We start from the raw sequence: 16398 nt of genomic DNA, 5'->3' as shown, positions 1-16398 counted from the left end.
GATAAGAAGAAGAAACCTGACACCTGGTCCACAATTGTCTTCAAATGGAATAAGGAATGTTTCCACATGCAATTAATTGGAGGAGGTGGGGTAAACTTGCAAAATGGACCACACTTTAATTATGGCAAATGCAAAAAAAAATTAAATAGAGCTTTTAATGTATCAAAATCTTGATTAACATTGATTTATCATGCATCCCTAACGTAACATATTCCCTCATAGAACAGCAACAGCTATAAGAAAGAGACAAGCACATTTTCTCATTTTGCACTTCTATGGCTGAAACTGTAATATTGGAAATTGTTCTATTCATAAGTCGATGCAGGAGGTATGTGATGTTTCACATGGGCCACCCAACGAGGCCAATGTGTACCGACAATTAGGCCTCCAAAGCAAATGGAACTGATGTGAATCATCTCCAAGTAAAGGGTGGTGCTTCTTTTTCAGGGTGACCTCCATTCTAAGCCAGATGAATTGTCATATAGATAAAGGTTTAATTGAAAAAAATAATATAGAGATTTTGGCACACACTTTCCTTTTTAAAACAAACCCGAGGTTGCCACTAATTGGAAGGAACTGAAAGTCAAATAACAGGTTAGCCAGCTTTCTTATTTTCTGGATTTGAACCCAGAACCCCAGAGTTGTGAGGCCAAAGCGCTGTTGGATAAAAAGACCACTAACATCAGTTTTGTTTGTGTGTGTTGCACACGTGAACTCGTATTTGCTCCAATAGTTTACCCTTTTGACCTCATCTGTGAGTCATTAGGTTGTTCAGGTGCATGAACACAAGATGGCAACCTAAGCAAAGGAGTATGATAACAAGCTCAGTAAACTTAATGTTTTAGTTGTTTTTGTCCTGGGAATTCAATTGTTTTACTGCAAAATTATTATTACCTACTTTTTAGAAAATTGGAACAACAAGAACACTGCTGATGTAAGCTTTTATTTTCCTTCAATCAAAGGTGAGATGCAACTAATAATTGAACACATACAAGTAGGTGGAATCCGGTAAGTAGACTATTCAGTTTTTTTTATCCGTATATTTTCATCTATACTGCTTTACCAATTACTAATGACCTGTTGCAAATGAGTTGAGTTGTTGTTTTTTTTCTATATGTATATTTCATTGTTGTTGATCCATACATTTTTTAGAATGTTTTTAAAGTGCAATTATTATGACATACCACAAATCACTGTAAGGACCACATAATACTTTCAGCCATTATAAAGTATAGTGAGCACTCCCTAAATCATAAAATATAGTTCTATGTATATTATAATTCCACATTTGCATCACTTTGATTTTATACTTCTTTTTTAGGTGTTATTTTTATTCCTGCTTAACAACCGTTAAGACTTACTGCACTCATCGACTTTTATTACATTTCTATACGCAAAGATATGGCAAAATAAAAGTATATTCTTCAAATTGTCTACACCACTTTGGCCTCACGGGAACCAGGTTGCAGTATGTGTAGAGTAACAATCTGTTTCCCAGCTCTCCTAAACCAGGGGTAGAACAAGGCATAAATCAAAGGGTTCACACACGAGTTGAAATCAAACAGGTAGATGAAATAATGTGATGATGAAAAGCTCACATCAGATATGATGGAGAAAAGGTAAAATGGACTAAAGCAAAGAATGAAGACGAGAACCAGAACCCCGAGAGTCCTGGCCGCCTTCAGCTCGGATTTCCTTGCGCCCAAAGAGTGGGAATTGGGCCCTTTGCGGCAGGTGACGTGAGCACGCATGGCTCGCGCCTGCGACACGGCAACCACAAACACGCTCGTGTACAGCGTGACGATAATGCTGAGAGGAAGGATGAAAATCACAACCAGATCTAATATCCCGCTTTCCATGTCAATATTAATGACACATTCCCCATAGCAGGACCTACAATTTTCTGGAAGAGCTATCTGATCCTTCAAAAGAATGCAACAAAAAAGAAATGACGAAAACCAGCACAGACAAATACAAAGTCGTATTCTTTTCACAGTGACTTGGACGTTATAACGGAGAGGATGGCAAATGGCCACGTAACGGTCAGCTGATATCAACACCATGTTTCCCACTGAGGCGGATGTGATGACAAAGCTGGCTAAGTGAAAGCAAACACATGCTATGTTGCCCAAAGCCCAGCAGGATGTTTTAATGTAGATCTCACCGGGCCATACCACCAGGCCCACCAGGAAGTCAGCGATGGCGAGAGAGAGGAGGAGCAGGTTGGTGGGAGTGTGCAGCTGCCTGTTCACAAGACGAAAAGAAAAAAAATGACACAATGACAAAAAATATGGTGTACAACACTGCATTGGATTAAACAACAATTTCAAAGTCCTGAGAAATCATGACAAAATCAAGCAATAGACAACATGAGATAGAAAAACAACACGTGCCTGAAATGAGAGATGGCAACAATGACAAGTAAATTGAGAAGCACAGTGATGGCGCAGGTTAAAGAAAGTAGAACATTTAAAATAGTGTCTCCAGTTGATTCAACCATGGACTTCCTGCAGGACAGGTTGCCTTGCTGTGGAAAGCAGAGCTCTAATTGGTCGCTGTCTTCCATTCAGAAGCTGCCGCTTGGACAGCGTTCTATCCAAACTCCTCTAAGGTCAGCTTCATTTATAGCTTGGAGTACCGCCCCCAAGAAAATCGGATTGGATCATAGTTGGTACAAGTTCGCAATGTATGATGTCACAACTACTGCTTCCAAGCCGCATAATTATGAATCCAATACTCCATGGATATGGATCAATATGCATCTATATGGAGGCCACTGAAAAGCCGTTTTGTTTACGGATATAAGCTTCCACACGTTGGCATGCGTGAAACTTCCAAATTTCTCATGTAGGATGAATGCGTCACTATTACATGATTCATCCATGTCACTCTTATTCTATTTGTTCTTCTCTTTTATGTCATGGATGTGCTAAAATGTTCTTGTGTGTTTGATGGGTAGAGTCAATTATTGACTTGGCAGTTGTGAGCATCTGACAATTTTCATTAATAGATCCACAAAGCCCCAATAAGTAGTTTATTATTATTATTATTTTTTTTAAAAAGCTCAATTGCAATCTTTAGTTTTTGGCCTTGTGACAGACATTCTCTCTCTTGGACAAGGTTTATGTGTCTCATTTAGGCCTGATGGTTTCTATGATCTTTTATGTCAACAAAATCTCCTACCAATTTTAAGTACCTATGTCATAATTTCCTTTCAATCAATAAAACAACAAAAATAAGGGCTCATCAGAGAGCGCGTCAATGATCATGTTTTCAACATTGTTCACTTAATGAACAACAAGATTGTTTGTCAGTCTATCAGTCTGCTGGGAAAAAAATGTGTTTTCTTCACACCTTTGCTTGTGACACAAGTCAAATAATAACCTTTTAATGGGCCAAGGTGTGAACATGGAGCCAAGCCATGTTTTGACTCATAGAACCTCTTAGGACTTCTTCCATTGAGGTTTACTTGCAAAATAAACTTGTTGTTTGGAGAAATATTTCGGTTAAAATAGCAGATTTTATTCTGCTTCCAAGCAACAATTTGGTGTTTTGAGGTTAATCGTCCAATTCTGACAAAACCTCGGTTTAATTGACTTAGTGCTGAATTGAGGTTATCTTCTTATTGCCTTTCTGGATGGAATTTTGCTTTATTTTGCCTTGGAATTCATCATGTATTAGTCATTTGCATTTTATGATAAAATGCAAAACATCATTCATTCGTGATTTTTTTTACATGATGTGCTGTTTTATTTAAAACAACACTTTTTATTCTAAATTTTGAAGGTTTTAGTGACAAAATTGTCAAAAACATCCATATTACTTTATTACCTTGCCAATCTACCAACCTAACTAGATAGGACTTTTAATGTGTAAGGTACTAATGAAATATTCTGTCATATAAAAAGTATTATATTGTTGTTGGAAATATTAAGATTGTATCATGGTGAAGTTGGTGATTCATATTCCCAATTTGAATTAGCGTACTGATACTTTTAATGTGTAAAGTACAGTGTAGCAACTAATGGAATATTCTGTCATATAACAAGTATCATATTGTTGACCGAAATATTAAGCTTATCATAATATTTCGGACAACAATGTTATACTTTTATATGACAGAATATTCCATTAGTTGCTACACTGTACCTTACATATTAAAAGTATCAGTACACTAATTCAAATTGGCAATGTGAATAACCAGCTTCACCATGATACAGTCTTAATAGGATTGTATCATGGTGAAGTTGGTGGTTCACAATCCCAATTTGAATTAGTGTACTGATACAAAATGCAGTTAATAATGTAGCAATGCTGTGTAATCTGTATCTTTTGAGATTTCCCTGTTCTTCTCTAATGGCTGGCATTTACCAAGAGTGCCCAAAAACAACGTAGCACTTATCACTCGTCGAGGGTTTGATCCCAGGTGAGTCCTTACTGTGTGGACTTTGCATGTTCTACCTGGGCTTGCATGACTTTTCTCCGGGTACTCTGGTTTTTCTGGCATTTCAAGAACATGCATGGTAGACTGCGTGGACAGTCTAAATTGCCAATGGTTGTCCGTCTCCTCGTGACCTGCGATTGGCTGACCACCAATGCAGGGTCTTCGAGCCCGGAGTTAGAAGGAATAGGCTCCAACATCCGCCCCCCAACCCCCAATTAAAGCAAGCATTGGTCTGCAAATGCAACGAAGGGCTTAGGACAAGGACCAATCAGAAAAGGGTCAACACATAGTCATAGGGAGGGACAAAGTCAGCGATGCATATAAAACATGTACAGCGAAGACAGAGAGGCCCTTGTTGGCCCCGAGGATGGAGAGCAAGGACCAATCAGAGCTCTGCTTTCCACAACTGGCTAACCTGTCCTGCAGGAGGCCTGCATCCGGTTGGTCTGAAGGTGTTTTTTGGAGCATCCTCCTCTACTTGATCTGCATTCTAACGGTGTTTCTTAACCTGACGGTCATCACCGCCATCTCCCACTTCAGGCACACTTTGTTCTTCTTGAAATTGACCTGACGTGTTGCGGGGTGTATATTTTGTCTTGAGTCGAAGTGCTTTTCAACAGAGTGTTTGTGTGTGTGTGTTGATTTGTGTGTAGACAGCTGCACACGCCCACCAACCTGCTCCTCCTCTCTCTCGCCGTCTGCGACCTCCTCGTGGGCCTCCTGGTGTGGCCTGTCGAGATCTTCCTGAACAAGTCCTGCTGGACTCCCGGCGACATTTCATGCTCGCTGTATAATTACGTCTCCTTCGTGGTCACGTCAGCCTCGGTGGGAAACATGGTGATGATGTCGGCCGACCGTTACGTGGCTATTTGCAATCCGCTCCGGTATCGTGTCAAAGTGACTGTGAAAAGAATTCAACTCTGCGTTTGTCTCTGTTGGTTCTTCTCTCTTCTTTTGAGTAGCGTCCTAATTAAGGATGATCTGGCGCATCCTGGAAAGTATAGATCCTGCCTCGGCGAATGCATCATTCACATTAACTACACGGCGTCCGTTTTTGATCTTGCCGTGACTTTCGTCATTCCCCTCTGCGTTATCGTCACCTTGTACAGCAAAGTGTTTATGGTCGCCGTGTCTCAGGCGCGGGCCCTGCGCCCACACGTGGCGCGGGCCTCGCCGTCGCAACCTCACCCGATGAGGGTGAAGAAATCGGAGCTGAAGGCGGCCAGGACTCTGGGGATTCTGGTTGTGGTTTTCCTCTTGTGCTTCTGTCCGTACTACTGCGTGGCACTAGCCGGCAACAGCTCTCCTTTCAGTGCCTCGTTCGTGCTCAACGTGTATTACCTCAACTCCTGTGTCAATCCTTTTATATATGTGTGGTTTTATCCCTGGTTCAGACGAGCTGTTAAACGCATTTTTTGTCACTCTGCGTGTATTGCTGTCTGAGTCCTGTATAGCGCTCACAGGGTTTTATGTTGTGCCACTTTGGAAAAATGAATGTTCAAACTGCACTCCAACAGCTCAACACGTATATCTTATACCTTTTGTTTTGTGTGAATGGAAGTAACCTTTGCATTTCTACTTGCCTTTGTGATTTTATCAAGCAGCTTTAAACAAAAGAGACTTTGTTGTGGTTCCTATATTTTCAGTTTTTTTTACTTGTCAATGATCTAACTTTGTTTTTTGTTTTTTTGACAGCTCACTTGATTGGCCGTTCAAAGTGAATAGTTAGAACAAGTCGTCTTTTGGAGTAAGAAGTACTTTCTTAAAAACTTCTTTAAAATTACAGATGTCTGCAAATGTTGGCTCCAATGGTAAAGGTGGCTCTTTAATCTTTCATCTTTGGCTTTAAATCATTCAAAACTCATATTTTGTACAACTTTAATCGGTTTACCAGAAAATTTTGGTGTGGCAACAGTTGTGTGTTGTTTATAAGTTCTGAGACACAGAAATATAATCTATAATTTAGCAAAAAATCACAATCAGGAAAGCTCAATGAATTACATTGGTTGATCAACTTTATTTTCTTCCATGAGGTTATTCATATAAAACTAAATATTGAAAACAATTTGTTTGCAACCTTATTTTATGCTGCACTAATTTTCTTGGAGGGGGAAAATGAGATGAGTCATGATATTTTTCTTCTCAATAACCTTTTCATTTGGGTTAGCTTTGCTCTTATTGTGTGGTGAATAAAAAAAACATTTGGACATGTTCATGTGATTGGTCCATCCCTAGAATAAATAACGATTTCAAAATAGAGAGTTACTTTTGAATCCGATGGCAAAATTCCTAACAACAGTTGTTTCTAACAATTTGATGAGGCGATGAAGCTAAATGGCAGGCAGATGCAAATTATTTTAAGATGGGAAATCAAAAATGAGAATATTTTGTTCTTGGGTGATCTTTCATTTCTAAGGCAGCCACTTTAGGATTGGTCAAGATCACTCAAAGTTGCAGCCCAACAGCTCTACCCGAAGGGTGATGGACCGATTCCAGGTTTTGGGGACGATTTGAATGAAGCGGGCAAAAATAGGCGGGTAGATGAAATTCTTCACGTGCTCATTGTTCTCAGTGTTCCCAATGAAGATCTGAATTTGGAAGGGGAAAAGGCAGGTTACAACCTCAGAGACTGTATAAGAGACGAAAAAAAAATCTCACGAATCTAGTGCCCGAAAAATAATCTTCAAAGAATTCAGCCTTAAAAACACACTTTCTCAAGGAATCCCATCCATCAAAAAAAAAACTTTAGCTTCAAGTATTCCGTTGTAAAAAAAAAAAAAAAAAACTGGTCACAAAAGAATTGTTTGGTTACAATCAAATAGATTGGGCGCCAACTCCTTTGGCCCAGATTGACCCAGTTAAGACATAAATAAGTACCTTGGGCGGGAAGTCCTCATCCTCAGCGTACGGGTGCCAATGTATGCCATTATTGCTGTATTTCAGCGTGTACGAGGACACGTACATCTCTTTCCCCAAAGACTTGGCTCCTTGCGTGATGATACCCGTGATCTTCATGACACGTGGGAGCTCCACCTGAAGCCACTGCTTCATGTCTCTGTGCTGCACGGGCGGAAAAACAGCCAGGCGTTCAGTGGCTTTAAAGCCACTCAGGATTTCGAAAGCCTCTCACCTTAGCTTGCCAAGCGTTGACGGCTCCCACTTTGTTGAGGCGGGCAAAATGGGGACTCCAGGATCCCAAATACCAGTTAGAGTTGACGGAGCTCGCCGTGATGTGCACATCCTCGATGGCTCCATTCTCCATCCCCAGAGGCAAAGAGCAGCCTGACCGGGAAAAATCAAGAGTACCCTCTTTGGGATTCCACAGTTGCTCGAAATCTTACCGTCCATCTCGCAGCCATAATACTCCATGCGTAAGGTGGCCATGTTGTACCAGTGCACAGGGTGGAGACGAATGAAGCGTGCGATTATCGGAGGAGAGAAGGTGTTTGTTTTTGTCACATAAGGTTCTTGGTTCCCAGGGAAAATCTGTTATTGCGGTAAAATGAGACACGCTTCTTGCCAACGGTGTCAAATTATGACATAGTTTCCGACCCATTCTCACCCTGATTGGGTATGTGCTGTCTCCCTTGTAGAGGATCCATCTCCTGCGGTCGTTGCTGTACGATATGGAGAAATTTGTGACAAATTGGGATTGGAAAAGCTGCTTGGCTCCTTGTGTGGCCACCTGGCTGATCACCACAGGACGCTGGAAGTCCACCTGTGCAAGTTGTATGCATGCAAGTAGTATGCACAGTATAGCAAATAACGTCTATCTGTGGACATACCTGAATAAAGCTGTTGCTCTGTTCAGTGCTCCAAGCGTTGTACTTGCCGTTATTGTTCAGCCTGGCCAAATGCGGCTCCCAGTATCCTTCCAAGGTCAACACAGCGGTAGCTCATCAACTCTTTTCTTTTGTTTCTCAACAGATTTCCGCAAATGGGCATAAATACCTCGAGTCTTGTTGGCTGTGATTTGCTCGTCTTTCACGCTGCCCGACTCCAAGCCCAGAGGGTGGTAGCATTCTGGGAGGAGACATGCCAGCTATGGATCCACTTACACCATTCAAGGTATGTTGGCAAAGTGTTTTTTACCTCTGTCAAGGACTAAGAAGAGCGTCTGCATTCCACGCTGCTGATTCAAACCAATTTCGGATTCCATTAGCCATAGTCCTGGTTTGGATGGGTACATCTCCAGGGTAGCGAAACTTCCTGAACAAAACGCTTGAAGTTCAATCAGTGAGAATTCCCATATTGTTCTCAGAAATGTGTGATAAATGTGAGAATTCTCATATTATTTTCAGAATTTTGTCATCAATGGGAGAATTCTCTTGTTATTATTAGAATTCTGATCTTAATGTGAGAGTTCTGACTTTAAAGGCAAGATCTTGACCGGCTTAAAAAAAAAAATCCTCTGCGCCATACATTACCAGGGAGGAGTGGGTAGATTGCGTGTCTGTTGACACTATTGGTCGTGCGCAGGAATGTCTGTCCATGAAAATGGACGCTCTGGAAGTCTTTGGGAGAGCCCATGTTGATCAGGTGCCAGTAGACGGACTGTTTAGTGTACATCCGTAGACCCTTGAGGTTATGTATGATACCATTGATGGCTGTAGAAACAGCAGACAATTTCATTGAATCCGCATCAATCCGAGAATCCGGATCGATGGACCAAACGTGGGATCGCGGTGTCTGTAATTACAATGGAACCAGAGGTTCTCCTTGAGGATGGGCTCTGGGATTCCCCTTCGTCTTGTCTGCTGCATCATCTTGATGTTCTCCTCATAGTACCAGCTCCTGGACTCGTCAAAAGTCATGAAGAGTAGCGTGAACTCACTTGTGTTAGTGACATTATTAAAAGTGCCCTCGGGACACACCAGCAAAGGACCGATCAAGCCAGACTGGATGTCCTTTTCCTAGGGAGGAATAAAGTCGATATTGAGAAATCTGTCCCTTCCATCCGTATTAAAAATCCAATTATTTAACTAATGCTTTGAATGAGGGTGTCCATGGAAAAGGATTACAGCCACTAAAGGTTTCTGGCAAAAAAAGTCAAATTTAGAATAGGAAGTCAGAAATCTCAGTTTATTCACTAGATGAAACCAGAATTCTTGGATTAAAGTCATAATCCTGAGAAAGTCAGAAATCTGATTTAGAATAAATCTTGCACACCATTTTTTTTCTTCAGTGCCCCTAGTCTTTTTGTGCCAACTTGTTGAAGTTAAAAGTTCTCTTTTTTGTTGACCAGCAGCACTAAAAAATGAGGACTAGAAAAAAATAAAAGTACTCACAGGGTTAACACCGGAATAATATGTCCAAGTCCGACACTGAGGCTCATCTGGCTGGCCCGCAGGCTTTCGGGGGACCGTCCAGATATACGTGAAGTTGCCGTTGGGCGGAACCTCGTTATCAACTGTGTACGTGCCCTCGGATTCGTCCTGGTAAGACATACCTTCTGTCCACTTTGTGTAGGTCACCCCATTAGGGTGTAAGGAGAATGGACGATTGGCTTTGTTTTTGAAAATGACCTACGAAGGGGATAGCATCGCTTTGAAGGAAATCGCAAGGGCCGTGGGCGCCATTTGTTGCGAGCTTACCATGATGCTTTGACCATATTCCGCCCTGATGATTGGCCCCAGGATGCCAAGGTGCTCTTCCTTTTCTCCTCGGATTTCGGGAGTTCTGAAGAGCCCGTCCGTATAACCGCGGAAAACCACCTTCTTGAACTTGGTGTTGCGGCCGTTTTGTCCGGATCTTTCCTGCCTTGGGAAAGATTGACATGCTCATTCTCATCAAAAACTCCTTGCTGCCTATTCCAAGTAACGTTGCACCAATATCATTTTTTGGCTCCAATGTTAACATTGGCAATGACCACAGTTAAAAAGAAATATATACAATTATTTTTTTCAGACTAAATTTCTGCTTACCACTTTGTACTAGCAGTTGAAAACTATAACTCAAGATACACGATGCACGGCTTTGTGATGATCTTACCTCTGTCCGTTGCCAGCGTAATCCCACTCCACCTCTTCCGCAGCGATAAAGTACATCTTGAAATTACGCCCCGAGTGCTTCAAATTGTACTTAGTGAATTCCTCTATGTTAAAGTCCCTGATGTGTTGATGACCGCTGTAAGGATCTTTGTAGTTCACGTATTCGTATTCATCCGCTTTCAAATCCTGCTTGGCCAAATGGTCGGGCTCGTCTCCCGGAACGTAAAACTCATAGTCACTGAAATCCAGCCGGGGTACGCCGATGACCACCGGGACATTGATGAGCTCCTCCTCATCGGAGACGGCTCGAGGCGAAGACGGCCGCGAACCCCTCGGGGTCAAGTTGGGGTTGAATCCGCGGGGCGAGAGGGGTAAACCCATTGTAACCTCTGGCTTGTATACCTTCCTCTTCCTCGTTTTCATGCCTTGGCCCTTCGGCGGCTTCTGTCGAAAGTTCACCCTTTTGATTTTGGCCGTCTTTTTAGGTGGAGGGGTCTCCTTAAAGTATTTGGCAAGATGATCGGGAATGTCCACCGATACTTTTTCATGAGTTCCGTCGTAAGTCCAGTTGTGGACATCGGTCCTCACAGACTTGGTTTTAATCACCTCGGTGCGGTTTTCTTGGAGGAATATAAATACTTCTTTGCTGGTTTCCTCCTTCGAGCCGACGTCACCGAATGGGGACGATACATTGGAAATTTGAGACCGGTTCGATGTCCCGTTTGACTGGTCGAGAAGAAAATTTTTGACAGAATCTGTCTTCAATTTTTCCAATGTGAACGTCCCCTCCACTGGCATGGTTTCATTCTGATGGATAGCCTCTGTGGATTTGTTTTTGAACTGTGGCAAAGCGGTTGCGTTAACTTTTATTGTGTCTGTTTTGGAAAGGCTGTTGTTAAGGCTCGAAGGCAACCCAGAAGCACTAATATTTTGGGCTCTATCTTCAGGCATGCTCGGAATACCGTATATTGAGCTTTTTGTCCTTATGGTCGCTTTTCCATCCGACACGTCGATGGCATCGTAGTCGAGGGCCGATAAATCTAGCGTCTCCACGCTCTCGCCCATAGTCTGACCCTTAAATGTCCTGAGGCCCCATTCGGCTGCGAACGTGTCCGTAAGTTCGTCGACCACATTTGTACTAGGCGTGGGATCTTTGGGAGTAATTTTCTCCTCCTGCATCTTATTCAAGATTTCGTTCCTACTTGCGAGATCCAAAATGGTGAACGGAAATGATCCCGGTTTATCCAAATCGCTGTACTCGTAGTGATGGTCGCGGAAGCACTCCACGTCCCTGAACTTCAGGCGCATTCCTTTAGTCGTCTCATGAGAATTCAGCGACACCAGAAGCCAGATGCCTGATGGGATGAACGGAAAGATTAAGCGGCAATTTCGGCGTCCAATCCTGTGAAAAATGTTTATAGCGATGTATAGTTACTGGGAACTGACCGATGTTTTCCATGGTAATCATAATGGTCTCGCCGGTCATCGGGTAGAGGCTGAGGATGTCTTCCATGCGGTTGTTGAGTTGGAAGGCGTGTCCGTACAACGTGGCTGTCTGAATGTAGTCCTGTGAGCCGACGCTGGAGACGTGCCACGTGACCACTATGTCCTTGCAGAAGCCCAAGATCGGCCCGCTCTCGTACACGTAGCCGTTGATGGCTGACGGGTAACGACCTCCGGTCAACTGCGCCCAAATCCAGTAAGACGGGGGTCGGACGTACTGTGCATGACATTGGAATCGTAGAAGTGGCCATCCGCCTTGTTGATTTGGGGTCGATCGCAGAACTGCCGGATGTTGTCTTCCAGGTACCAGCTCTTGTTTTCGTCAAACACGGCAAACATGGCCTGTTGCTCTATGTCGGATTTGACCTATGAGAAACAATTGGGAGAAGAAAACGATTCCGATAGCCGGCCGATGGTGTACTGTATTCATTCATTCATTTAGCATACCGCTTATCCAACAGGCGGGTGACACCTTGAGTTGGTTGTTAGCCAATCACAGGGCACAATAAAACAAACATCCACTCACAATTGTACTGCCATTGAGCAGGAATCGAGGTTTGGGTTTTTACCTGCACATTCCTGACATTGAGCGACTGACTCTTGCAGATGAGGAGGGGTCCGATCAGACCGGAGGCTATGTCACGTGGTGTGTTGACGGCGCTGTGGTACATCCGGGTCAGACACCTGGAGTCTCCTTTCAGAGGCCCGTCCTCCTCTTTTACCCGCCAGACATACGTGTACGTCTCACCCGGCTGGACGGCGTGCGTGTGGTTGCCTGTTTAACACAACTTACTATGGCAATGACACCAAACTAGAAGTAAATCTGTGCCACCACAGTTTGAATTTTTCCAAGTAGGCCTGGCTTTGCAATTAAGTTTCTAGTGACTGAATTTTTGTGCAAATGAAAAAATGGACAGTAGGAGATTTCAATTCAAACGCCAGCGGCAGCCATTTGCGATCGCATTCACCTCCTTCCGGGTAGTTGACGCCCTCATCGGATTTTTGGATGGTCAGTCCGTGTGGGTAGATGCTGTAGGGCCTGGTGGCCATGTTCTTGAATACAATCTGCGGAGGGGGTCCACGTGATCCTAGTCAGCTATGTTTGTGGAAGGGATTGAAGCTCGGGGGTCTGACCTTGATCACGTCCCTGACTTGCGCTCTTATTACGGGACCCAGGATGCCCAGCTCGCTTTTTCTCTGCTTGTTCTCTATTCGTTCTGTGAAGGATTTGTCGTACAGCGTGAACACGGCCTTCTTGTACTTTCTACCAATGCGTGTTGAGGACTGTTGCAGGTACTGCGACTTATAGTTCCTATTGGGAAAAAAATGGGCTAAAAATTGGCTAGATGGATAATTACCAATACGATTTAATAGCTAGTCAGGGCTCCAATCATCTCACACAGGTAAGTTAATCAATCTAGGATACAAATATGCTGGTTATAACTCGAACATTTGAATCAACTAATAGTATTGGCGGTTGTCTTACTGGTCGATATGTTCGGGCATGGTGGGCGCGTAGTCCCAGACGACCTCCTCAGCGGCGATATAGTAAACCCACTCTGTGCTTTGGCGTCTTTGCTCAAAGGTCATCTTGTGGCGTGGCACGGTCACGCCCTGGCATTCCTTAAGGTCCAAGAAGGCATGCATGCCCGCTGCCGGGCGGTTGTTAGCAGAGGTAAAATCCAACCACGGGACGCCAATCCTTACCTTCCATGTGCTTAAGCACATGTGAGGACAGCAACCAGCGGCCGGGGTACCCAGGGGCCATTTGGGCGCTGGTGGAAGAGCCGCTGATCAGCCCTAGGGACGACACCTTGTGACGCATGTGCTGCAGCACCTGTCCGCTGACGTGCACGGAGAACAACTCGGGTTCGCTGCTCATGGCCAACAAGTGAAGGTTCACCCAGGAATATGCGCACACGCTTAAACCTGGAAAACAACGGCGCATCAGCTTGCAATAGCACAGAAAAAGAAATTAATTCTGTGAAAAGAGAATATTTTGGGAGAGTATTCTACCAGGTAGTGCTCCCTTGGTGTAGCCATTAATGGTGAAGTGGACGTGGTCTAAGGACTTGTCCTTTGGCTTGTAGATACTTTGTCGCTCATCAAAGACCCCAAAAAGCAGGACCAATTCCTGTTTGGTGCCAATCTGCCTTCCTGACTCATCTAAGCTCCCTGCAAAGAAGAAGATGGGCTATTTTGTGCTTTCCTTTTTACCACTAGAGTCAAATGTTCTTACCATTCTTGCAGATCAGCAAAGCGCCAACAAGGCCCGAGTTGAAATCATCCACCAAATTCAGGTGAGAGATGTACGAGTAGGTGAGGCAGGTGGGGTCATCCTTTGTGGGTGCCACTTCGGGCGTCACCTCCCAGTGGTAAACGTGCTCGCCGCCCGGTCTCACAGCGTCGTCTTCCTGCTCCTTTTGCGACGTGTTGTCAAAGTATTGCGCTCCTGCAACGTCAGCGACATCTCTTGTAATTATCAACAAATCCCATTTAGCACCGTGGTCACCTGCTGGAATGTCTCACATTTATGTTTTCATTTCTTTCCCATTTGGGCTGTTTACTTAAACTGTCTAATGTTGGACTTCAGTACCATGGCGTTTGATCATTGGCATAGGCTGGTTAATATTTTAAAACAAAACAAATACCCTTGTTTGTCGTCCCGATCAACTTTGCCTCCTTTTCGGAACTAGGACTTGCATAACACATGCTGATGGGCCGCCTCGTTCGGAGGGTGGGGGGTACTTACCCTCAGACTGTTTTGCGTAAGCGATGCCATGCGAGTGGAGGTTGTACGGCTCTGACGCCAAGTTTCGGAAGGTGACCACGAGGATTTCGCCTTCTTGGGCCCTCAGCGTGGGTCCCAGCAGACCTGTGGACAGAGAAAAAAACAAATGACTACTGAAATGTGGCTGTAAGAGACCTCAGAAACCAAAAATAGGAATAAATATCCATCCCTTGCTGGTTATTTAGCTAACTGAGACTGTCTAACTGTCTCGGGGTGGCCTTCATCTCACCACATTGATGCCCTTGATGCAAATGTTGTTGTTTTACCAGCACTGTCGATAGTGATTGTTCTTCAATGGCAGCCAATGAGCTGACAGTGAAAAATGAATACTTTTACTACTAAATGCGTTTACCTAACGAGGGCTCGTGAAACTTCTGCCGTGTAAAGAATTTGTCGTATTCCCGGAAAACCACTTTCTTGTACGGGGGATTGAATCTGAAAAAAAGGAAATCACCTCAGTGGGCAAAAAGCCACGCTGTCCATAATATGGCATGTTATATCAATAAAAGATATGGAATCAGCGATACTCAATGAAATATAGAACGGACAGTGCGTATTGTTTTCTTCAGGGACAATCGCTGGGCTTTTTAAGATTTTGGAACAGACGTTGTTTTAAAAAGACAACTTATTGAAAATACCAAATAATGTATCAGAAATGTCAGACGAAAGGAATCACCCAAAAATACCAACAAAACCATTGTGGTGATTTTATTTATATCCATATAGTCATTTTATTTGTCATTTTTGTCAGCAAAAAAAGAGGAGGCTCTTCTTTAAATGTTCCTTTGTTATACTGAACAAAGTTTAATAATGCCATTGTGAAAAGGAGCACCCTTACCTGTGCGTATCATTGCCATTGTAGTTCCAGTCTATCTCCACGGCTGCTATATAGTAGTGCCTTTTCTTGGCCACCTCCATCATGGCTCCCACTGGAAGTAAGGAGAAAACCAGGAGTAGAAGGCCAAGGAGAGGGCGATCTCTGATCCTCATATCGGACTCCAATCCTCCCCAAAAAGTAGTTGGTTGGGTTGCAAAAAGGACTCGGGTGGGACTCTGCTGTCCCTGGGTGCGTATGAATGTGTAACACCAGACTCCACCAGGAGCTTTATCTCTCTTTCTCTCTCCCGGATGCTCACTCACACCAACTAGGGCAATGAACTATGGATACTTATTTTCTCCTCCAAATGAAGCCTCATCTGCACTCTTGTAAAGATGCGTAGCCTCCCGAATGCACACTAGGCATATACTCAATAGGTTTCTAGACATGTTCAAGATCACTGATGTTGTACATATCCATCCATATGTTGTTGTTTCTTTTTTAATGTGCCATTTTTTTCTTTTTAAATACTAAATTATTGCATACTCACTGTAATGTACCTAATACTGAAGTAGATATTCTGTTGTAACAGTACTGCTTAACTCTGCATATGCATGTACATGTACTCATGCACATGCATACACATACATGTGCATATGCATGTAAGTGTACTTGTGCATATGCATATGCATATACATACATATGCATGTAAGTGTACTTATGCATATGCATACACATACATGTACATATACTTATATAGATATACGTGCACGCACGCACACCCCCCACACATTTTCTCGTTGTGTTGATGTTTAGCGTGTCGCGGATGGGCGGTATCTACGTTCCAACCTAA

The 16398-nt window shown here is 43.4% G+C and overlaps 3 protein-coding genes across 3 annotated transcripts; 1 reads left to right on the top strand and 2 right to left on the bottom strand.

Moving 5' to 3' along the window:
• Positions 1–1433: 1433 nt before the first annotated feature.
• Positions 1434–2566, bottom strand: LOC144204185 (trace amine-associated receptor 13c-like). Its single transcript, XM_077727998.1, has 2 exons — positions 2394–2566; positions 1434–2244 (listed from the first exon to the last, which is right to left on the bottom strand). The coding sequence occupies exons 1-2, from the start codon at positions 2564–2566 to the stop codon at positions 1434–1436; spliced, it is 984 nt and encodes a 327-aa protein (XP_077584124.1).
• Positions 2567–4811: 2245 nt separating this feature from the next.
• LOC144204188 (trace amine-associated receptor 1-like) lies at positions 4812–5954 on the top strand. Its single transcript, XM_077728001.1, has 2 exons — positions 4812–4993; positions 5098–5954. Exons 1-2 carry the CDS (start codon positions 4812–4814, stop codon positions 5885–5887), a joined length of 972 nt encoding a protein of 323 aa, XP_077584127.1. The 3' UTR covers positions 5888–5954.
• Positions 5955–6441: 487 nt separating this feature from the next.
• Positions 6442–15835, bottom strand: f5 (coagulation factor V). Its single transcript, XM_077728000.1, has 25 exons — positions 15567–15835; positions 15081–15163; positions 14690–14812; positions 14177–14389; positions 13954–14112; positions 13645–13866; positions 13424–13589; positions 13072–13249; positions 12906–13002; positions 12507–12712; positions 12156–12303; positions 11881–12093; positions 10436–11789; positions 10039–10204; positions 9733–9969; positions 9144–9357; positions 8872–9051; positions 8537–8653; positions 8396–8467; positions 8230–8315; positions 8007–8162; positions 7786–7930; positions 7575–7726; positions 7322–7504; positions 6442–7032 (listed from the first exon to the last, which is right to left on the bottom strand). The coding sequence occupies exons 1-25, from the start codon at positions 15716–15718 to the stop codon at positions 6886–6888; spliced, it is 5169 nt and encodes a 1722-aa protein (XP_077584126.1). The 5' UTR covers positions 15719–15835; the 3' UTR covers positions 6442–6885.
• Positions 15836–16398: the final 563 nt, after the last annotated feature.

The sequence above is a fragment of the Stigmatopora nigra genome, chromosome 11 (assembly GCF_051989575.1).
Source record: "Stigmatopora nigra isolate UIUO_SnigA chromosome 11, RoL_Snig_1.1, whole genome shotgun sequence".
Taxonomy (NCBI): Eukaryota; Metazoa; Chordata; class Actinopteri; order Syngnathiformes; family Syngnathidae; genus Stigmatopora; species Stigmatopora nigra.
Note: the sequence above shows the minus strand (reverse complement) of the source record. Positions and strands in the feature narration are given on the sequence as shown.

Excerpts from the sequence above, each read along its gene's own strand:
- LOC144204188 (XM_077728001.1), top strand. The coding sequence starts at position 4,812 with ATGGAGAGCAAGGACCAATCAGAGCTCTGCTTTCCACAACTGGCTAAC. Across the intron at positions 4,994-5,097 it reads TCCCACTTCAGGCACACTTT|ACAGCTGCACACGCCCACCA; the intron begins GTTCTTCTTGAA and ends ATTTGTGTGTAG.
- f5 (XM_077728000.1), bottom strand. The coding sequence starts at position 15,718 with ATGAGGATCAGAGATCGCCCTCTCCTTGGCCTTCTACTCCTGGTTTTC. Across the intron at positions 8,163-8,229 it reads AGAGCAACAGCTTTATTCAG|GTGGACTTCCAGCGTCCTGT; the intron begins GTATGTCCACAG and ends CAACTTGCACAG. Across the intron at positions 7,931-8,006 it reads ACAGCACATACCCAATCAGG|ATTTTCCCTGGGAACCAAGA; the intron begins GTGAGAATGGGT and ends CCGCAATAACAG.
- LOC144204185 (XM_077727998.1), bottom strand. The coding sequence starts at position 2,566 with ATGGAAGACAGCGACCAATTAGAGCTCTGCTTTCCACAGCAAGGCAAC. Across the intron at positions 2,245-2,393 it reads GTTGCCATCTCTCATTTCAG|GCAGCTGCACACTCCCACCA; the intron begins GCACGTGTTGTT and ends TCTTGTGAACAG.